The sequence below is a fragment of the Cyanistes caeruleus genome, chromosome 5, assembly GCF_971803275.1.
Source record: "Cyanistes caeruleus chromosome 5, bCyaCae1.hap1.1, whole genome shotgun sequence".
In the NCBI taxonomy this organism is placed as follows: Eukaryota; Metazoa; Chordata; class Aves; order Passeriformes; family Paridae; genus Cyanistes; species Cyanistes caeruleus.
In genome coordinates this window covers 49,430,888-49,454,140 of record NC_141705.1, presented here as the reverse complement: position 1 = coordinate 49,454,140, position 23,253 = coordinate 49,430,888, and the positions used below count along the sequence as shown (strand labels likewise).

Below are 23,253 nucleotides of genomic sequence, written 5' to 3'. Positions count from 1 at the left end.
TTTGTGAAATATTGAAACATTATTCTGTTCAATTCAGGTAGATCAGCAGACATAAAATTTTCCTACTGCAGTTCCACTTGAAAAATATTTTCAGATAAGTGGATGGGGTTTGCTTTTTAAAGCTATCTGGTATCAGAGACAGTGGCAAATATGATTTATGAAGGTAGAGCTAGCAAGTAGTTAGAGACACACATGCTGTGCATGCCATATGTATTAATAAAAGGCACAGGACTTGACAGCTGTCTCTACTCATGCAGTGTAACCTTCTGTATTATACAGTATCATGATTTAATTATAGACTTGGCACGTTACCCTTAATGACAGACACTTAACATTGCTAGTCAAACTATGTGTTATGCACTCCACCTTGGAAGCAGCACTTCTGACCCCCAGAGAGCATGGCTGGGCTGATGGCAGTCTGTGTGTCCCTCTCTCCTCCCTTCTCAGGTGGTGGGACACTTGCCATCAGCTGAAATGTCAATGGCTGCACAGGCACTGATTCCAGTGCTGTGCTGAATACAAAGAAAGGAGCTTCTAAAAGGAGGGCTTTCTATTAAGAAAAGTTTTTATCAGAAAAGTTTTGCAATATTCCTTTTAAAATAACGCTGGTGTTTTCTTCATGGAGGTTGGCATGAAAATTTAGTTGGGCTATTTTGAATACTGGTTCTGGTCAGTGACCCTGCATCTCTGTCTCTCATCTCTCAAGATCCCCCTTTTCTCTCAGCCTGACCACACTACTCAGTTGTGTTTCTTGGCTTCCCCATTTCCATGGGGATAAGTGCTAACTCTTTGGGACTGCTTTCAGTACTGCCTGATCCCAGCTGCTTTTCTTATCGTGATCCACTTACCATAAGATCATCATCTTATCACGATCCACTGTTAGCCTACCCTTTTCCAGTCTGGCAACTTAAGGTGTCTTCTGCCCTGGCTCCTGCAGCATTTTCTATGTGTGAATTGGTGAAAGCTTTCAAAATCTCATGTTCTTCTAGCTCCCAGGAATACTTTGCAATTATTCGTTTCTTCCATAACACTTGCAAGAAGCTGCTGCATCATTTGCTCATGTGTTTCCTGTAGGATGGAACAGCTCTTTTGTATGTAGGGACAAGCAAATGCTAAAAGGGAGGAAGAGGGAATGAACTCTTACAAAAGGAGAATAAAACCATGTATGTGTTCTGTTGTGGGGAAAGGAAGAGGATAGGTGAAAAGTGCTTTTAACTGAAAATAGGGAGGGAGCAAAACCACAATATGCACCTTCTAATGCACCTACTAATAAGGCACTTGTCTTAGAGAACCCAGATAATTTCTCTTGGATGTGCTATTCCCCTACTTTTTTCTTTAGATGGGACTGTGCTTAGAATGCACCTAGTGGGTGGTATTCCTAAAATCTCAGCCAGTACTCAGTCCTTTGCACTGCGGTTTCTGCTGCAAGTGGATATTTTGAACTGGGAGGTGACTGGCTCCAAGGCACTGCAGGGAATCAGGGGTGTCCCTGGAAGGCATTGCCATCTCTGAGCAGGCACTGAGTACCCTCTACTCTCAAGGGTAAGGTGGCTTCAAAGCAGGGAACTGGGGAAGGAAATTGGATAGGAAATTCACAGTAAACCTGCAGGAAGGGTTGTGTTCCTTTTGGTGACTTTGTTTTGAAACAGACACACAAGACATGCAAAACCAGACAAGCTCCGTTATGCCAACAGGAATCCTCCAGCCTCCCTGGTAAAAAATCAATAGTTACAGTTTTGGCCACTCACATGAGAACAGGATGCACCCACTGGGATCACCAGACTTGCTGCACAACATCCAGAGCTGGCATAAAGTACATTAGTTCTGTAACTTTGTCAGTTTGCACAACTTGCAGACTTAGCTTGGTGGAGTGTCCATTTGGCTCAGGGAAAGGTTCTTTGAAGCTGACCTTAATCTGCTGCCATAGTATCTGTGTGAACAGGGGAAGGATGTGAGCAAATCTTAATGAAGCAGGGGTTTTGGACTCTTTAAGAACTACAGACTGTGTCCATCCAGCCATGATGGAACTACCCTGTGCACCTACCTAAATGGGCTTTAAAATATTATAGTGAAATAAGACTGATTCTCCTTTCTATCAATGCAGTGTTTTGAAATTTATTTAAGTGAGTCAGATAAAACAGAGGGATATAACATAAATCAGGATAGCCTGATGAATCTCTGCAGGGGACTTTGAAGACATTGATTCCATTACAGCATGCTTAAGAATTTTTCTGAGATGTTGTGAGACATTTTTCTTCTTTTCTCTGCCCTTCCCCACATTTGTCATAAGACTGAGATGCATCTCCCTGAGGACAGCACTTTGTGTTTCTTAGATTAACTCTGTTGTAAACTTGTTGTTTCTGCTCTGTACCTCATGAACTCCATGAAGAAATTTCTTGCATTCAGTGGTGCAGCATTTGGGTGTGTGAGGCTGGTGCTGTGCTGCTTACAGATAGCACCTAAGGTCACTCTGTGTTTGCTTTGAGAATGTTAATAGCACTTAGTGTACAGGCAACTTCTTTTCCCTTCCCTTTTATATTCCTTAAAATATATAAATTGACAGCAGAGATACAGATATGGGGACAATTATTTAGTTGAAAGAACAAGAACATAATTATTTAATCTAAGAAGTACGTTCTTAATGTTTTCATTACATTCATTGCAAGACTCTTAATGGAAAGATTCCCAGTAAATGTTCAAGAGATGCAGAGAATGATTTCTGTTGGCTCCAGTGAATCATATCAGTGCATTTCACATCGCTAAACACTCATATTGCATGATTAATAACAGTATTTTGAGTTGCAAATAATTTTGGATTAATTTGTAGCTGAAGAGAAGAATCTGACAGTTTTAAAGAGCTAGAAGAAAGGGTTTTGTGACCATTCTTATGTTAAATATGTACAATCAGTGTCAATTCAATCGCAAAAAACACCAGCTGCTTCAGTGGGACAGCCTCTGTAATCTAGAGTAGCAGGATCAGTCCCATAAATCTTTCATTTGTAATTAAATTTTTGATTTTTCTAAAGGTGTTTCTTAGAGAAAATGGTAGATTATGTGAGTTAGTCAATTCTAAAATGCTGTTTGTTTTTGCTTTCCAAACAGGGCACACTACTGGGCCAAGCCTAAATAATGACAAGCTATATAAGTTTGCTTACTCAGCTGAAGTCTATGTTGATCGGGTGAAAGCATCACTGCAGAAAAGTGCAGGATACCGGATTTCTTCTGGTGTGGATGTCAACCTCTTATGGAGAAATCCTGAAAATGATGATGACCAGCTGGTCAAAATTGCGGTAATTATTGCCATCAGACAACTTAATACATACACAATGTTTTCTGCACTTATCTAGCTGCTAAACTACTCTCAGAGAACTCACTTTCAGAATGCCAGCTAAACCTTTTATTCTCTAGTCTCATCAACTAAACCCGGCTGCTTTGATGATCTGATTCCTATAGAATAAGATTTCACAAGTATCTATATAATACCATAAACCAGAACTTCAGAATATCTCCTGTATTTAGAAATTGCTTCATAGAGCACCTATAGCTTCAAACAACTGGTGTGCAAGCCCTTACCCAAGGGACAATATGTTGTCTGAAGCCCTCAGGTCTAGCTACAAATCATGAAATTTTCTGAACAGAAACTGGGTTTGGTACTTAGCTTTATGGTGAGATTTTCTGGCACTTACTTCCCCAGCTTCTTTTGTAAACATTGACATAGTAATAATGGAAGATGAATGATCAGAACCAGAAATGCAGAAATAATGAACATTTATTATGTGATTTAGTCTATCTAGCTTACTCCAGGTCAATTCTGCACTGCTCTCTACATTAATTTTCTCTGCTTTTACTTCGCTAGATAAAAGATATTCAGGTTGAAAATGTGAATGAACGCCCAGCTGATAAAAACATCTTCAAAGGAAAAAGCACAGAGAAGATCATCGGGAAGGAGTATCTGGAGGCTTTACAGAGGCCCATAGTGGTTGAGCTAGTCCGTGGAAAAGTAAGACCCTGTCTTTTAAAATTCAGTCCCTAAGGAAACATGGCACAAATCTTTTGTAACAGACTTGAAGAATTTACCAGTTCACTATTCACTCAGTGTTTTTAATAAGCTATTGTGTTCCTGTCACTCTATGTGAAATACAATAGTTTAGAATAAACTGTAATTTACCTTCTAGCCCAAGCCTATTTTGTATTGAGAACACCACACAGTGGAGAAGTAAAGAGCAGATTGTAGTACAAAGATGTAGATACACATTTGGATATATGCACAGTAGCTATGTGGGATTTGTGCTATTGACTTCAGTGAGGGCAGGATTTTGTCCAAGATCTGAAGGCAGAAAAGGAGATAAAATTTGTCATGAGGGATGTTCTACTGAGTCTGTGAGGAACAGTATTTATTAATCACTTTAAAGTCTTTTCAAGTATTTTACCAGGACTGCTTTTCCCAGCTCTTTGGTTTGCTTATTTACTTCTGTGTCACCTGCAGTTTCAGTGGTCCCAAGTTAATGAGCTTGATGCTGAAAGAGCTACAGCCTTACATGTTTTTCCCCCACTGGGAGACTATCTCCAAAAATCAGAAGAAGAGGGTCAGAGAGCAGGTGTGTCTCAGCACGTGCCTGGGTTTTATACCCTGCCCTGAGAGAACACCAAAGCACTATCCCAGCACAGGAGTACCCATGTCCATTTGTAGCTCTCAGAGTCCGTATTTCTCTGAGAAGGGGATTCAAGCACATCCATCCCACTCTTTTTCCCTGCAGAGCTGCTTACGTGTCCCCTTGTACGCAGCCCACTCTTCTGACCAGGGAGTGGTGAGGCTCGAGCCATGGCTGCTCCCACCTCCTGACCCTGTTCCTTCATGCTCCTTTTGATTTTGGCATTAGGCCAAGAGCCCCATTTTCCCCTCTGCAGCCCTGCAATGCCTGGCAGGTGGGGCATGGGCAGAGGGGCTGTGAGAAAGGAGGAAGGTTGAAGGTCACACTCCCTTTTCCCTTCTGCAAGCGAAGTGAGGGCTGTGACACTCTATCCCAGCAGGATCTTTACCTCCTGCTGTAAATAGGCACTGAGCACATACCCTGGCTGCCAGCTCAGCCTGCTGAATTGCAGCTGCTATCAGACCTGCTCAGTAACTTTCAGACTCAGCCTTGTCATCAGTTTTACACAACATAAAAAGCAGCAGGACAGCACTGGCTGCGAATTGTACACATCCCTACATGAGAACAGAGGTACCAGAAGAACACAGTCAGAATGCATCTTCTCCTTATACACTGCACACTTTCATATGCTAAGGTTAAGATGTAGTATTAAAAATTTGGGCTTTTTCTCAGGTAGTAGGGTGTGTACACTGCTTTTATGATTTCATTGTGGCATGACACTTTCAGCCTTGGCACAGTAATTTCACTTTTCAGGGTTGCCCTGAGATAACATACTGATTGTACTTACAGTTCCAGAAAAAGGGGCACTTTTAAAGCACCTTGAATGCAAAGTGGAGGTGCAAAGTCTTGTTACTGGGGGAGAGGCTCAAGCACAACAGTTGATCCATGAAGTGCAAAGGTTGTGATATGTTTGACACGTCATTGAAGTCATTCTATCTGTGATTTATCTGTGATTCATCCTGAGTTTTTGTAACCTGTGATTAAAGTGCAACAGATATTATGCCCCTCTGGGGACCGATTACCTGAGGATTATGCAGAAATTACAAAATTACGAAAAGTTTCCCATTTCCCTCTGATTCCAGATTCCAGTTTTCCAATTCTCTCTGATTCCAGGAGGAGAGATGCTCACTGCACTGAAACTGTACTTAGGTTCAGCTGAAGACCAAAACATATTTGTGCTGTTATTGTCAGGCCCTGCAGCTTCTGCAGTATGTTTAAATAAGGGCAACAGATCCAAATTCAACTTCCTTAAGAGAAAAAAGTAAAGGGAGTGGGTCCTCACTATTCCTTTCTCATTAAACCAGGTTTGTTATACACTTTTGAATGCTTTTTGTAATTTTTTTTTTTTTTATTCCTACAGGTCAAATCCTTCTATTCATATCAAAATGAACCTGGTTTTACTCAGAACATTAAGAGAGGTCTGGCTAGCCTTTTCCAGCTACAGTTGCACTCTGGCTCTTCCCGTGAGGTATGGTGCTCTATCAGGCAAGATTATCATCACCTGAGGAACAGTCAGAGCCTGATGTGCTCTGAAAGACAGACCTGTGGCTCCTGCTGACTTCAGAAGGAGTGAACTGTGATAGAAATCAGCCCTTTGATCACATAAGGGACATAAAGACAGTCTTCTGAATATTTGGTGACACCTGTCAAATTGCTGCAATTAGCCTAAAGAAGTAGTGCAATCCATTTGATTTAAAAATTTTTATAAATTTAGCACAATTTGGTAATAAACCACCTTAAACCAGGTCACTATAAAAGTGATTATATTGCTGTTTAAAGTTGGTTGATTGCTAAATACAGTTCAGTGAATTCCCATTCTAAATCTGAGTACCCACACAAAGTTAGTACTGGTTTAGCTGCATCCATTTAAGTTGCTTTCCATTGTTAAATTTCTAAACCTGTCCCCTTGAACAAAGCTCAAATTTAACTCAAATTTGTGAGTATAGTGTGAGGTGCCTGGTATTTCCTAAATATTATGTTTAAACAACCATTGGTACTTTTCTTCATAGCCATCTAATGAATAGTAACCCTACCAATCCAAAGCAGATACTTAGAACCACTGACATCCTCAAAACTGTTAAATAAACCCAAGCAGTGCTGCATCTCAGGTACAGGATTCCAACAGTGGAAAAAATGTTTCATCTTTGGAAGATATTGTGGGGTCCCAAAGCTAAATTCAACTTGTCCTAATCTAACTGTCTTCCAAGGTGGACATTTCTGGGAAATGCAATACTACTTACCATGTGCGGCAAGATCAAGTGACTAAAATAAAAGACCTGGACTCCTGTGAAACAGCAAAGAAAAGATTTACCAGCCACAACCGGGTATGATTTCTGTAACAAAATAAAATCTATTCTTCCTATTTAAAATATATTCTTTGCAGCTACTACTCATCTTCTCAGGAGCCCTTCTTGCATTAGAGAAAGTAAATTCTATATGTAACTTCTGCAGTTTTACTTCCCCAAATATCATATGTAGTTCCCATGGAGAGAACAGGGAACGGATTCTCCTGTGGTGTAAACCACTTTGGCTCAGCTGATACATAGTGATAAAAGTAACCTTTTTCCCATCTGCTGTAAATGTCAGGCAAGATGGTGACTCCTGAATGGAGCCTGGTCAGGCTTGCCTGGAAGGTCACAGGCTTCCCTAATGCACAGGTGTAATGCAGGAGATGTGCCACAGAAGTAACTGAAGCCCTACTACAGCTCTAAAGGTCCTCCACTGTTAGTAAATGTCTTTCTAAATAGTCACTGCTGAGGGCAGGCTGGACACTTGCTGAAGGCACTGGGATTCTCCACATTAGAAATGGATCTTTCTCAGCCCAGAGAAGTACAAAGACAGCTCACAGTCTCTTAATAAACTGCCTTAACACTATGACTGGGTTCCCAATTTTCACACTTACCACAAAGACGTCATCTTGTTTACAAAACACGAAGCAGTCAGCCACCTTGTTTGATTTGAGTGTGAACATGACAATCTCATTTACAAGACATTTCTCTGGAAAATATTCTTGTCTTATTTAAAGCATATCTTGAACTAAATGTAGTATAAACTTAAACTAAATGAGTGTTTGCTCAGTTGCAGCCTGCTGTGTAACTTCCTGCCCTGCTCCTACTGTCTTTTACCCTGGTACTTACTGAATTTGAAGCACATGGTGTAGAAGTGAGTAGCTTCTTACTGCAAAGGGAATTCTCAAAAACCTGGTTCACAGGCTTAGTTTGAGATGCCAGTCTGTATGCACCTTCCTCATATGGCTCCACTTCATTACAAGCCTCATTTGGAACTGTGAGCTCTTTTCCTATTTTGTTGTTTGTTGAATAACCCTCTTTCTGTTTTATTTTTTAATTATTTTCAGATCTTGGATGCCAGTACAAAAGCCTCATCTGCTACAGTTTATGTGCTGGAAGACAGTTTCATTAAATCCATTAAGGCAGAAGAAAATTTTGTTTTTGCTCTGAATTACCGGCGAAAAACAGGTGCCAAAATAGTTTCAAAGTAAGTTGGACAATTGGACTGTCACTGATGGTAGCAGGACTAGTGATTCAAGTCAGGTTATATGTGTAGGTATTAAAGAATTGAGATCTAAAGCTGTGAACTCCTCAGGTAGGGATTTGGGTCTCTTTTTTATCCATATACAGGTCCACCTGTGCCAGGTACCAGGTCCAGCTTTGATTAAGGGTTCTACCACACTGCAAATAATAAATAATGGCATTCATAAGAAGTTAACTGAACACAGCAGGAATTGACCAGAACCTTTTAATCTACTATTAATACTATAAGTGTTATGTCTTTTCATTTCTCAAAAAGTACTTCTGATGGATTTGCATTTCTAGCATGTGAGAGTTTGGAAGTATAGAAAATAAAATCTACTGCATAGAAAGGAAACAACAGTGAAGCCTAGATCTGTGTGAGACTTCAGACTCCAAAACACTGAAAGTGCGGAGATACTCATACAAGATAAATGATTCAGGCATCTCATTAATAGTAGATATTTGAAAGAAAAGGTACATTCAAAAATCTCACTTTCCAGATCTTTTAAGAACAAATATATGAAACATTTCAGAATGTATGTGAATACTGAAGGCTGTTTATCAAGTGTTAAAAATCTGTGCTTTAGACAGTCTCTCATACAGGTATTTTATTGCACGTAACTCTAGCAGTAATTTTGCTGGTATCAGATATTTCTGTTACCTTAAAAATCCAACAGACTTGCCATGTTCTGAATATTTTAAAATAAGATTTCAGTAAGTCTGTATTCTATATATTTTTTGTCTGCGGAGGGGTTTTTTGTTTCCTCTTGGTGTGATTTCCGCACCTCTGCACTGACGGTTGCGCTGTAATGGTATCCTCACTGTGTGGATGTACAGGCAGAGGCTGGAACTGAAGTCAGTCCAAGCTGGGATGGGATTGATTGCTGCAAAGCAAGTCGCTGGTGTGATCAAGACCTTGGACCCAAATTATGTTGCCGTGCCCCTGGAAGCAGAGCCAGTGAAATCTGAATGCAAAAAGTGCCCTTCAGTAAGTAAACACAGGTTCATTGAACATCAGGTTGCTTAGCTGAGCAGGACAAGTGTGAAAGCAAATTTTCTATCCAAGCAGAACTAGGACAGGGCCAATATATCAATATAAAATACACCCTGGAGTAGGGAGTATGGAAGTGTTGCAATGGTACCTACCTCACAATAGTGTTGTAAGATCTACCACTAGAAGTTCCAACCTTTTTGCTCTCTTTTAAAGACTGGAATATTTCTCCAGATCACTAGAAAATATAAAACCTTCTTGTTTCATCTTACCTTTGCCAGCCTTGAGCTGGCAGAAGCTTGTTTCCTTTGGGTGGAAAATTAATTTTAAGATGGTTGACTTGTGTTTGTAAACAGTTCTGTCATGGAGGAGCTGAACTGTTCCTAAGAATTCAAGTTCATTAGCCATTCCTCAGGCAGGCTAAGCATTTGTTGGTAGCATATTTAGCCTCTTCTTACTACCTGACTCCGAGGAAGTATTTTGTTTAAAGAATTTTATATGTATTTTTACAAGTATAAAATGGGGCTTTAGTATTCTTGGGAGGTTGAATAATGTTCTCATTTTTCCCTGGGAAAAAAAAAATTGCCTTGTTTTTATTATATTTAAGACATCTGAAGGCTAAGAGTGTGGCACTGCAATTGCATCATCTTTTGTTTTACTAATGATGTTCATCATAAACTAAATTACTACAGTGATTGCTAGCAAACAGTATTAATGCTATTACCACTGAGGAATGAATGGGAACAATAATTTTAGGATCATTATTCTCTGGTGTTGATAAGAAAGATGTAGCTTTTATTCATCACACATAATTTTATTCATCCAGAGATACTCCTTATGAGCACTAATATGTTCCTGTATTGGAACTTGTGCAAGTTATTTGGAAGTAGCATTATACTGTAATAATTTATCTTGTCTAATGCTTGTTGAGCCACAGGGAAGACCAAAACCACATATTTGGGGAATATAGAAATTATGTTGCATGTGTGCTAGAGCAGTTTTGAGCAAGGAATATTGAAGCATCCTAAACAGAGTAAGGACAGGTGGCTTTTCCCTGACTCCGCCCGTTGGGGTTTGTGCTGACCAATTTGTCACTTGGGATTGAGTTTGTCATAACAGTTATAATTTCCAGACCAAGATAACAAACACAGGGTATAATTCCAGAGCACTGCCTGGGGACTGAGCTATGTGATTATAAACCTAATGGCACGAGGAGAATGAAGTTCTGCTTTCTCACTGTATTTTTCAGTAACTGCTATGAAAAGATGGGCTCTATAAACAGAACACTGTATCCAAAGCAGCAACATAGCATATGGTACTTATATATCATAGTATACATTAATGTCCTGCTGACATGCTATGCCTTAGAGTTTTACATTCTCAAAGCCCTTTTTAAATGGCAACAGGTCTTATCTCTATGAATTTGGTAAAATAACCATTACTATCCTAATTTCCCAGATGGCAGCACTAGCTTTTTTGAGATTGTGGCAAATGTTTGCACTTAAAATCAGGTCTAGATTTCTGTGTTTAGACAACATGAAGCATGCTCTTTTCAGAAGAACTCATGCATTGTACACTCTTTTATGCTCATGGTTCCTATGGGAAAGGATTCTTGCCCCTTCTGAAGATGAGGTGGGTTTGTTCTATCTTGTGCAGCCACCCTTTGTATGTTGGTAAACAGCTGTCAGGCACTGACATTCAAAACCAACTCCTATTCAGTTTAGAACCTCTTGGTTTGGCTGAATTTTTCCTAGAATGCCCACAAGACCTCTGTTCTCATCCCTCTGTCAGAGAAACACAGGTCCGTGTCCATGCTGACTTGCCATGTGGAAGTGTGTGCATCTTGCGCTGTAATGTTTGGGTTATTAAATGCAAACTTCCTGACATTCACATCAGGAGAATGAGGGCCCTCAGAAAAGTCAACTGTTAACAGTTTTTTTAATATCATGGTCACTGCAGCAGATGGCAGCTGCTCCTTGTAGCTGTTGAACATCTTGAGCACCCCCTAAAGAGGAAGGCTTGGTCTCCACTCTCCTTTGCTTTGGGTGGCTCCATCTTGCATCTCCCATCTTGCTTGTCTCTAGGGTATGGGCTAAACTAAGTAAGAACAGCCCACACAGCTGGGCTCTGCACAGGAGGAAATACAGGAGTAATGAGGCTAGAGGTTTTTTTCCTGGACTGTGGTGCAATTTCAACAGGGGGAATAAAAAGTGCCCCATATGTTTATCCAATTTCAGTTAATAATAGCAACACTGACCTTGGTGCTGAGCACTAATCACCAGTTGAGGTTAAGAGACCCATCTGTGCCTCAGAACATGAGCTCCTCCCAGGTGGTCATTAATCCTCAGGAAATATCCTATGTCTCAATCACTGTTGCCTAATTATTGTTTGTTACAGTCGATAGAAGTTGCACTCTGTACTGATGAATGATACTTCTAATTGCCAGCAGGTTCAAGTGCTATTGCCCAATACAAAATCCACAGTGGGGAAGTATTTTAGTAAAGGTCAAATGGGTACTACTGTTATTTCCCACTCAGGAAAACTGCAGTAAAGAGTGCTGCAAAGAACATCTGAGTTTTCACCAAGGAATGTTCTCAATAATTTGAGATAACAGAGGCAAAGGCGAGGGAGAGAGGAAAGGTCAAAATACCAGCACCAGTTTCTTATGGGAGTGAATCTGGAAGGACAGATACGGTGCTTGGCTACCATGTTGGCTCGTTCAGGTAAAAATGTGGTGTGGGAATAAATACAGCAACCACCAATTACCTGTTCTAATACCATCTTGCCTTTCATTTTGTACAATAGCTACAAATCCCTTTGTATACGAGTTTATGAACAAAAAATGGGAATAACTTCTTGGACATTCAATCCTGTTCTATACTAACCCAAAATTACCATCTTCTCAGAAAATATGATTAATTAGTGAATAGGGGATTGTGCATCTCCATTTTTTAAAAAAAAATCTACTTAGGAAGAAAAGGGAACATAAGGTAAACATCAAATTCACCAGAAATCACAGTAAATTTGCAAGAAAAGAGAATTCACTTTATTCCAATTACAGTATAAATAAACTTTATTGTTCCAAAAATAGATTGCATCTATGGTCATGTACAATATCAGGAAAATACTAAAATGTTGGAAGAGAGACAGCTATAGAAAGATTTCTAAGATATTTGTGCTGGGATATCATAAATTAACTAATACTGAGCTAAAGGATCAATAGTCTGTTGGATTTTAGCTAATTTGAGCAACAGTTGTCCTACATATTTGCATTTATTTAGTCTGATTTTGAGAAATGAAACCATAGTCTGAGAGATTTGACATAATATGAATTGTTTTTCAGCTTTCTGAGCACTGGCAGAGCATCAGAGAACATATGCATCCTGACAAACTTTCCAAACCTGAGGCAGCAAAAAGCTTTCTGTCCTTCATTCAGAACATCAGAAAAGCTACGAAGGAGGAGATACTGAAAATTATTAAAAGTGAAAATAAAGAGCTTCTGTAAGTTACCCTGAACAAGCTTTTAAAAGGTTTAAGTTACTGAAAAATGCAGAATGGCAAATTGCATACAAAGTGATTGAGTTCTCTTGGTGATGTCCCAGCAGTGCAAACCCAGTGTTCAGTACTGTCTATAGGAAAAGGATTTTTTTTAAAGTTATGTTTGTTCTTGTAAGATAATAAATTTTCAGCACACTCTTCAGCCACTAGGGTTGTATCTACAGTGCAAGACCAACATGCTTTGTAATTTAGCCAGAGGTTCTCACATCAAATGCTTGTTCTGAAACACCCTTTAACTTGTTCTTGACTTCCCATTTGTTTCCTTCGATAGGAAATACAACAAAGAAGGGGCAGATTGATAACTGGGCATTGTCCTAGTATTAGAATTTGGTTGTGAACAGCATGCACACCGAGACTTGAGAGTTGAAAAGCATTTCTTAGTCATATGGTTGGCATCTTTCAAATAAATTGTAGCAGTTGTTAGCAATGCAGATAAGTCACTCAGGTAGCATAGAAGCCTTTTTCCTGTGTGCCATTGTGCATGCACTACTAAAACACTTCTTTATATTTACAAGCTTGTCCTGTAAACTTTAATACACTCATGATAGCTGGGGTTTTTTTAATGCTTTTTTGGTCCCCTATTTGCATAAATTCAAATATTTTCCATGGATATGAGTACTTTTTTGAGGTGAGAGTTCAGGGACACTTCTTCCAACAAGGGTAAAAGATTCTCTTACTTGCAGTGAAGAGCTGTTTCAGTACACTAGCTTCTTTCTCTCAATATGCAGTAAAGTCTTTTCAGTATTGCCTGGCTCATTGCAATGATATGTTCATTTAATTTCCACTTCTTTGTAGTCCACAGGTAGTGGATGCTGTAACCTCAGCTCAGACAGAAGAATCACTGGAGGCTGTACTGGAGTTTCTTGACTTCAAGGATGCAAGCACTTTTATCCTGCAGGAACGGTTTCTGTATGCCTGTGGATTTGCTTCTCACCCCAGTGAAACACTCCTGAAATCATTAACTGTAAGTCCAAGTCCAAAACAAATACAACAGATCTAATACTCTTATGCCTTGTCCCAGTCGAAGTGGAAGAGAAGGAGAAACGATGGTTGCTGTTTCCTTTCTTTATGCCTTCCAGGGTTTCCTGTAAGTGTGCCATTAACATAAAACCTGCAAACAACAAACAATTCATAGGTCCAGACTGAAAGTCTATTTACTTTGTAAAATATTACCAAAATCCAGTACTTGGAAAGGAAACAAGGAAACATAATACTGAATGCTAAGAAAATAATTTGAGGGTTGTTTGATTGTTGCCTTATGAAAATCCTGTAAACAGAACTGTAAATCCTTTTTTTTTTTCCCCCCAAATTAATCTAATTGAGACATTGAATGTAACTCAAGGTGAAAATGGCACAGAGTTATTATATGTAATATATATGTAATGATAGAGCCGTGCTGTGCTTAGCCTGAGCCCAGGCCATCGTGGTAATCACTGCCCTTGCATTGCATTAATGTTCACAGAAAATGAGGCAGCCTGTTGAACCCACAGCAGAGTGTGGCTCATCATATTTCCACTGAGACACTAAACAGCTTTGCTTTTGCACAACAGGAGAAGTTCAAGGGGGATGTCGCCAATGCAGAAATCAGAGAAACTTTTGTCATTGTCATGGGAGCGCTCATTAGAAAGCTGTGTGACAGGGAAGGCTGCAAGCTGCCAGTGAGTATCTGATGGTCACTGCTGCCCAAATTCTGGTCTGCAACACACATCACTGATCCCTGGTGACGTTACTGGGAGAGCATGACAAACATGGGAAGCAGATTCTCCCAAATAAACCCATGAAGTCCTATGTTTGACAGAGGAATATTTTTTTTTTTTTTAATAATGACTTCTACTTTGTCAGATTTAGGTTTTAATCTTGTCTTTTCCCATTTCTGTGGCTGAATCTTTCAGCAGTACTTGTGCTGCCTTGTCCAAAAGCTTTGTGTATCCTCAGAGAAATGCTGGCAAACTCAGGATCTGTTTATTATTTGCAATCACCTTAGGTTTTTTCACCTCTGTGAGGAAAATTAATTGATTCAAGTGCTCAACTGTGCCCCAAATATGCACAGAAGGAGGAAGACTTTTACTCTGAGCATGAGCTGAGTAGATGCTGGTGTTAGAGGATGAAAATGATCAGACAAGGCTGCTGGATCTGTGTTGTTCAGCACTGCAGTGCACCGCTGAAAAGATACAGAGCAACTGAACAGGCCCTTGAAATTTCCCTTTTAATTGCCAAACAGTCTTATAACACTATTAAATGAGGCACTGGAAAACATTTCCTTTGCCTTATTTTGTGGGGACTTGTTGGCTCCACAAGGAAGACTTGTGAAGTCCCTGAATCAGGGCAGGAGCAGCTGGCAAGTGATAAAACTTTGGATCAGGTGCCACTGTGGCTGCAGTCACTTTGGTTATGCTTGAAGGAAGCCATCAACATGCAAATGCCACCTTTGCTAACTCCAAGCAACAAAAGCACACCAGAACCCAGCCCTGCCCCTTCTACTCCTGCAAGGGGGAAAAGGGAGGTTTATGAACACCATTTAATGTGCTGTTGATTTTCTTAGGCTGTTGTGGAAGCCAAGAGGTTGATTCTAAATAGACTGGAGAAGGCAAATAAAGATGACAATGTGCAGATGTACCTGCTGGCACTGAAGAATGCGCTCCTTCCCGAAGCAATTCCAGTGCTTCTAAAGTATGCTGAGTCAGGAGAAGGGCCCATCAGCAGCGTTGCTGCCACTGCCTTGCAGAGATATAATCCTTCCTTTCTCACCAAAGAGGTAAGAAAATACACTGCCCAAGAAAAGAAGTGCGGGAGACTGTATTAAAGATAATACAGAGTTCATTTCTTGTCATCAGCAACATGGACAGTGAGGCTGAGTACAGTCTCAGTAATTTTGCTGATGGCAGCAAGCTGTGTGGTGCAGTGCTGAAGGCAAGGAATGGACTGGTGGACACGTGCTAGTCAGCCCTTGTCTCCAGGGTCTCGCACAGCCATCAAAGGTGGCACGCAACCTGCGGGGAAACCCGGGCTCTGCTCGCCAGAGGGAGCACTTGGGCACCCGCGCAGCCTTCTTGTGCTTTCACATAGTCGGGCAGAGCACACACACTAGGAGAAGGGTAAAATTAGTAGCATTTTACCCTGCAGCCCCCAAGAGTAGGAGAAGACATAGAAAACAGTGGGACAAGAGGTCCTGTCTCTGCTGCATTATCTTGCATTCCATTTCATACCTGGCTGGTATGATATTCAGTTTCATGACTCGCTGGCCCACCAGGATTGAGGCTGTCAGGGTGCTGCTGTGCAGGGAGTGTCCTGGAGGCCATTTGTCAGGGGCTACATGGCTTTCCACGGACTCCCCTGTAACAGAGATGTGTCACAATCTTCTCAGGGACACCAGACCACCACAGGCACTATCTAGAAAATTAAAATAACAAGATTATTGATTTTTAAAGTATATATTTCCCTAAGAGTCAAGAAAAATCTCTGTCTTACCACTGCCACATTTGTTCTTAGTGCTGCTACTTATTTACAGCCCACTTTGAAAACCAGTGTGTAAGGCTGTATTTGGTCTGTGGCTGAGAGAACATAACAGATGTCCCACTTGTCCTTGTGGTCACTGAGCTATACATGTCTCAACATTCCAAAAGGACCAGGAAAAACATGATGCTGAAAATATATCCTTATGTATTAGCCTTAGCTATGGAGCTAACTTAAGCTAACTTAAGCTGCTATTATAAACGAGATTCCAGCCTGTACTTTGCCCAGTCATCTGCATGAGCATTGAGTGAATAATGTGTTTCCTGACCAGGTGAAAGAAACAATGAACAGGATATACCACCAGACTCGCAAAGTCCACGAAAAGACAGTGAGAACCACAGCAGCTGCCATCATCCTAAACAGTAACCCATCCTACATGGAAGTGAAAAACATCCTGCTCTCTATTGGGGAATTGCCTATGGAAATGAACAAGTACATGCTCTCCATGATCCAAGATATACTGCACTTTGAAATGCCTTCAAGGTATATTAAGTTCAGTGTAAATAAATACACCCCTTCCTTATAAAGAACACGCAGGTTCTCATGAATTATTAAAACTTAAGGAGAGTATAGAAGGATATCTTATTTTTATGTCCCTTGTATTGTTGTTTCAGAATAAACCCCTTAATTCCAGTGTTATTCTTTTGATATCTATTCACAGGTACAAAAAGTCAGGCATCTGACTTGCATTACTGTGAAAAATGTCATCTGTTGATCTTAATTCTCTCAGTGGGTCCCTTGCTTTTATATTTTAAGAACCGGTGATGTGGAAAAATGTTAAACATCCCCGTGTGAGAATGAAAATAATTTATATCTTCTTCTCAAAATCATTAGTTTTCAAGCAAGACCTTTGCTTGCCTTTCTTCCTATGACTGCAGGGAGTACCTGAAATTGAAAGAGAGACTCTGGGTTAGAGCAGATTTTTAGTGGGAAAAGGTAAGGGTTTTGAAGACCCTTTTTCCTACTGGGGAATTCACCCTCTCTCGAATTTGATCTTTCTACCAAAAAGTAATACATATGGCACTGTAACATTTTTGTATCTCAGTGGTTTTGTTTGTTTGTTTTGAAATACCACAGCAAAATAATCCGGCAAGCTCTGAAGGACATGCGTACCCATAACTATGATCGCTTCTCCAAGACAGGCTCTTCCTCTGCCTACACAGGATATATCACACGTATGTAACCATGAAACTGCCTTTGAACCCTCTTCATATTCCCAAACATTTGATTAATCCACTAGTTTAGTCACAGGTACCTTCTTTCCTTTTTAATTAAGGTGGTCCTGATGTGACATCCACATATGGCCTTGACATCCTCTACTCTGGCTCTGGCATTTTACGGAGAAGTAACATGAACATCCACGTTTTTGACAGAAACACTGAACTTCATGCCATTCAGGTAACTGCCACACTGTACATAATAACTAAGGTCCTTTTCTTACAGCTTCTAAATTAATTCAGCTAATGCTTAAGACCATAAGGTTTGCTGCACCGGGCAGAGAACAAGCCAATAACAGGGGAAAACCCCACAGTGTGGCATATATTTGTCATAAACAAAACAACAAGTATTTTGTTCTGCATCCTGCTTCAAGCTCTGTACCTGTGTAAAGCCTGTGCTGTTTATCTGCTGTTATCAATAAAAGCTTTGTGAGTTTGTAAAATCAGGTCCCAGTTCAGGTATGTCACTGAATGGAAATTCAAGGAGTAGACCAAATGTACAGATTAAAGGGATTTAAATGTCTGTGTTTCAGACTTTTCTTAATATTGGCAAGAACCTTCAGTATTATAATTCTCCTAAATTTATGTAGGACGAAAAATTGTGCAGTGGAGTGTCTCTGGCTTTTCCTCCCAACTGTCCATGAAAAATAGTTATATGAATAAAGGAAAATCTGTTTGAAAGGAAACCAGTCTCAAGATTGTGATCTGCATGTGGGTCAATCCTGCTCAGCACCTAAAGGACAAAAACATGGCATGAAATTATTTTATTTTTCATTTTTCTAGGTGCTCTACCTATGTGCTCTATTGTTCCATTAAGTCTTAACCTCATACCTTTTCCACTTCAACTAAAATTCGGATTAGGCTCTTAGACATTAAGAAAATACGTGGTGTTGTTAATAGTCTGTGTCAGGCAGGATTTTTTCATTGATTCTCTACCACTGTTCCTTTGTAGGTGGTGATCGAAGCTCAGGGTCTGGAGTCCATAATAGCTGCAACTCCAGATGAAGGCGAGGAAAACCTGGACTCCTTTGCTGGCATGTCAGCCATTCTGTTTGATTTCCAGCTCAGGCCAGTGACATTTTTCCAAGGGTATGGTGATTTAATGTCTAAAATGCTTTCGGCAACTGGAGATCCCATGAATGTGGTGAAAGGACTTGTCCTCCTCACAGATTTCTTCCAGGTACTAAAAGCACATAATTTACTTCTTTTTCTGTCTCTTAAGCATAGATGGTTCCTCCCCCACACTGCTACTGTCGGACACCTTATTTTCTTTCTTTTCAATGCTGATAAACCTGACTGGTGTTACACAGGCTGCCCATATTAGGGGAGCAATGGAAAAGTCTTGAGTATTAAAAACCAGAATGAAATTACACAAAAAGCAGCCTAGCACAAAGGTGAGAACAGATCATCTAGAAAACAAAGTGACACTGAATAAAAGCAAATCCAACTGAGTTTCCTGTTGAAAACTCATATTGCTTTCAGCTATGACCTCTCCTCCCACAGTTTCTTGTAATATGGTATTCTCCCATGTGACCACCTAAGTTTTCCTCTTCACAAGTTGTCCAGGGACCCTTGCCTAACTGAACAACTGAACTGTTGTTCAGTTAGGCAATAATTGTCAGGTGAATGAATCAGATAACTATCCTTCAAAGAACAATGTTAAGATGTTCAAATTTCATCTGTTTATTTCTAGGCAAAATGAGGAATTAAAATAAGGATTACACAGTTTTTATGCAACTGTCACCCCAAATGATTTGCTAATTTTGTGCTTAAATAAACTCATATATAAATATAAATATAAATATAAATATAAATATAAATATAAATAGGTACATAATGTGTTATTGGAGGACTAAGAATCTAGATATCTCTCTCAAAGTTCAGGGTCAGCACTTGGTTTGATATGTTTACTCTTCCCAAACAGGTATCTCCTTAGAACCTGTGGATTTAACAGCTGTACTCAGCTCATGGAATATCTGCACTCTTTTGGCTTTTCCCTTTTAATTCTTGGCAAAAGAAAATTCCAGAAGTAGATTATGAGACAGTCCACTCTGCTCAAAATTACATAGAAACACCCTCTGCACATGACAGGTTTTCCCATCCAGAGCCCAGCTCAGCTTCTTCTAATGGTATTTTAAGTCCAGAGGGCTTCCCAAGTAGTGCCCAAATTGGCTAACCAAAGCTCATTCCAACAGTGCTTTACAGTTCACACGCAGATTATGGGCAAAAGCTTTATCGTGACCTATTTGACAAACAGACCGCAGAGGTGAGAAAGATAATCATGTCTAGTCCTGAGCATAGGGAGCATTTAGGGAACTAAATATTTCCAACTGCTGTGCATGCACCAAGCTCCAGACATACTCTGGCTGAATCAGCTGGCTGGGCACCCCTAGAGCTCTGTCCGCCAGCAAATTCTCCACTCCTTGTCTTTGGAGAACATCTCAAAAGTCTGGGGCAGCCAAGGCTGGGACTGTGTGCCATTTTTAACAATATCAGGCTGCAGTGTTTTCAGTCAGTCACTTCCTTTTTGGAAGCCTCAGCAGCTGTGTCTTACCTCCACACCCCATTAGGGCAGGAATGGTTTAAAGCACTGTTGAATACAGCTTCAGGCTAAGCTGCCTTTTAAGCACAGCCCATCTTTTTAAGAATGGTCTTATTGCTACACTCCAACTCAGCAGCACATCAACATGGTTTTGGCACTTCCACGTGGCCACAGTGTTGTCTGAGGGCTAAGAATAACCAGAAATTATATTCCTGCTATAAAATAAACAGCTCTCATAAAACCCTTTTTGAGACTCCTAAGTCACCTGCATTAAAGTTCAGCAGTGTTAATAGTTCTCCTAGGCAACACACCTGCCAAAAGCCCAGAGAAATTAAATACTGCATTAATAGGTCAGAGAAGCCACTTGAAAGCCAGACCCCAGTGGAAGGTAGCCAGTTCCCAGAGAAGTGCTTGTTGCAGCCATCTCTGTGTTGCATTACAGTAAAGTTGCATTACAGTTCAGTATGTAAAGAAACTTTTTTATTGAAACATGGCACATTTCAGCATTTTAAACAGTAACAAATTACTGATTCTGATCTTTTGGATCACATTTTCCACTGCAAATGAGACACAAAGCTTAAAATAGGAAAGGAAAGGAAAGGAAAATACCTCCCCTGAGGAGGCTGGGTCCCTGTGATTTACACCTCCTATCAGCCTGGATTGGATTTGCACATGAGACGAGGGACAGGGCTGAGCTATAAATAAGGAAATAGATGAGCTAGTAAAACACAAGACAAGCGCTCCTTAGCTTCTCTGCTGGTTTCAGTGACAAATACAGCTTAATTCTAGCTGTAGCATTTAAGTCTTGAACTGTGCAGCCTTTGTAAACCCAGCCTACTTTAATATTCTTGCTTGCAATTTGACAATATGTCTAAAAATATCTGCTCCTCTGGTTGTGTGTACATATCTCTGCCAGCATGTATACTGTTACCTTCTCACTCATTAGCAGCTACCCACCAATCCAGCCCCAATTAAAAGCAAAGTAAAATAAAGTAAAACAAGCTTTATGTCCACACCTAAACAGACCAACAAGGGAAATATTTTATGCCCCATTGCAGTCAGTATAAAAACTCTCTTTGATTTCAGAAAGACCACAATTTCAATCCATTATTTTAACTTGGATGAAAATAAGGAATCAGAGCATCATATGACCACACTTGCGTTTATAAACCACAGCCAGCCCACTGGATTCTTTAAATCTCAAGCCCACTTTAGCAGCAACTGACTGCCAAGATGGCTCTGCCAAGCTGGTTCTATCAAGGAAATAATTTCAAGGATAGTTAACTTACCCTAAAAGGTGAAGTAACCATGTATAGCTACGATAATTATCTGAGTCTTTGATTAAAGGCAGATAATTTTAATGTTCTGAACAAAAGTCTCCCCCGATGTCGCTCCTTGCTATAGGGATTAGGAGGCTAGACTGACTCTCTGCTTGCTTCTTTCTTAAATCTTGGGGTAGCGTTTGTTGGAGCCACTGGACTACCAAATAGCTAAGAGAATAGAGACTTCTAGGGTACCTGGACATCAAAAAGGGGGAGGAAATTCACATTCCCACATGTCCTATAAGGGCCTGCAACATTACAGGTGCTGAGAATACCACAGGCACAGAAACCTGGGAGGAGGGAGAAAACCATCTGTAAGACTGGAGAAGGTGTCCTGTATGTGAGGCACATGATCAAAATAAGCTTTTCCCAAATTAATGTTTCTTTTAAAATGGTGAATTAATCCACCAGTTCTTAGGGAAGCAGGACAACTAAGTAAAGAGAGATGGATTGCCAAGCTGGGTGAACCTTAAAATCTTGGCTATGTGTCAAACTTCAAAAGTAATGAACTGCCATGACCCTGAGCTATACTGCCACTTCTGAAATGAACTTTGTGGATGTGTTTCCAGTCCAGCCTTACAGGTTTCATGAAGCCAGGAGCACATTTGATACTTGACAGAAAATGCATTAAATGCAAATTAAGGTGCATTAGCTGTTGGGTTTGGCCACCCAGCCACTGAAGACATAATTCCTGTCATATGGTGGGTTTGGGGCCACTATACAAGTGGCAGCATCCTACTGCCAGTACAGGTCTGCTCAGGGGTGCTGAAGTCACACTGCACTGCACCTGTGCCAGGCTTCCAGCACAGAGTTTAATATGATTTAGCTGGACTGCCATCACAGCCTCCGTGGGGCTTGTGTGGTAGCTCTTGGAGACATGATATTCCCTGCAGTGACACTCCATGCAGAAATTGTGCCAGCTGGCACACAGGGGAGAAGGGAAGGATGCAAGGTGCCTTGCTGTAGCTTCATCCTATTTTTGAGGGAGGGATGTGCATCAGGATGTTTTGTCCATCCTTTCAGAAAATCCCTCTATTCCTTTTTGTTCCTGCAAAATGACAAGCAGTGTGAGTGCAGTACCAAAGGGAGTAAGGAAAGCTCTGAGGTCTGCAGTCACTAACCTGTGTTTCCCATGGCTCCAGGAAATCCAGCTGCAGTCTGGGCCCACAGCCCGTGCAGAGTTCATGGGTGGGCTGGCCATTGACATCTCTGGAGGGATGGAGTTCAGCCTGTGGTACCGGGAATCCAAAACCAACGTCAAGAACAGGTGAGATATTCCCAGCACTCTCTGTAGCTGTAGACAGCTCAGGTTTCTGAGCTATGGTAACACCAATGAAATGAATCTAAATGTAAAAGATCTTGCAAATGAGTTAGAATTAAGCAATTAAATAAATAGAATTAAATATTATGTACATGGGAGAATGTTTGTACTACTCTTTTCCTTTCCACCTGGATAATACCAGTTAGCACTGGTCTCATGTGAATTTATATACTTTTACATGAAAAACGGGCTCCTTTGAGGGCAGTTTTTATGTAGGTATGGTAGGACTGTAATTCAATTTCCTCTTTTTTAATGTGTTTTGAAATAATTGTAATGTTGGATTTTTTTGGTAGGGTAGCCATGTTTATAGCTGGTAACACTGAGGTGGATTCCTTCTTTGTAAAAACTGGCATGGAAGCCACTTTGGAAACAGAAACATCTTTGGACTTCATCTCCACGGTGCAGTTTTCACAGTACCCATTTTTAGTCTGTATGCAGATGGACAGAGTGGACTCTCCATTCAGGTAAGAACTAAGGGCACACACTTTCTGAGGTGTCCTTCCAGCCAGCTGCTGGAACGTTTGTTTTTCACAGACACAAGAGGTTAACCAGTGAGGCCAAATTCCAGCCTAACACAATCAGTTGCAGTGCAGGCTGTTATACACAC

The 23,253-nt window shown here is 40.5% G+C and overlaps 1 protein-coding gene across 1 annotated transcript in view; it reads left to right on the top strand.

The window, feature by feature from the left end:
• MTTP (microsomal triglyceride transfer protein) overlaps window positions 1-23,253 on the top strand; it is a 30,720-nt gene that overhangs the window by 5,059 nt on the left and 2,408 nt on the right. The window contains exons 5-20 of the mRNA XM_086888403.1: window positions 3,103-3,290; window positions 3,857-4,000; window positions 6,013-6,120; window positions 6,860-6,976; window positions 8,008-8,147; window positions 9,020-9,170; window positions 12,517-12,674; window positions 13,527-13,695; window positions 14,282-14,389; window positions 15,274-15,486; window positions 16,516-16,727; window positions 17,322-17,419; window positions 17,521-17,642; window positions 18,414-18,641; window positions 22,468-22,592; window positions 22,940-23,110. Coding sequence (XP_086744529.1) covers window positions 3,103-3,290; window positions 3,857-4,000; window positions 6,013-6,120; window positions 6,860-6,976; window positions 8,008-8,147; window positions 9,020-9,170; window positions 12,517-12,674; window positions 13,527-13,695; window positions 14,282-14,389; window positions 15,274-15,486; window positions 16,516-16,727; window positions 17,322-17,419; window positions 17,521-17,642; window positions 18,414-18,641; window positions 22,468-22,592; window positions 22,940-23,110 — 2,452 coding nt within the window. The remainder of the gene's footprint in view (window positions 1-3,102; window positions 3,291-3,856; window positions 4,001-6,012; window positions 6,121-6,859; window positions 6,977-8,007; window positions 8,148-9,019; window positions 9,171-12,516; window positions 12,675-13,526; window positions 13,696-14,281; window positions 14,390-15,273; window positions 15,487-16,515; window positions 16,728-17,321; window positions 17,420-17,520; window positions 17,643-18,413; window positions 18,642-22,467; window positions 22,593-22,939; window positions 23,111-23,253) is intronic.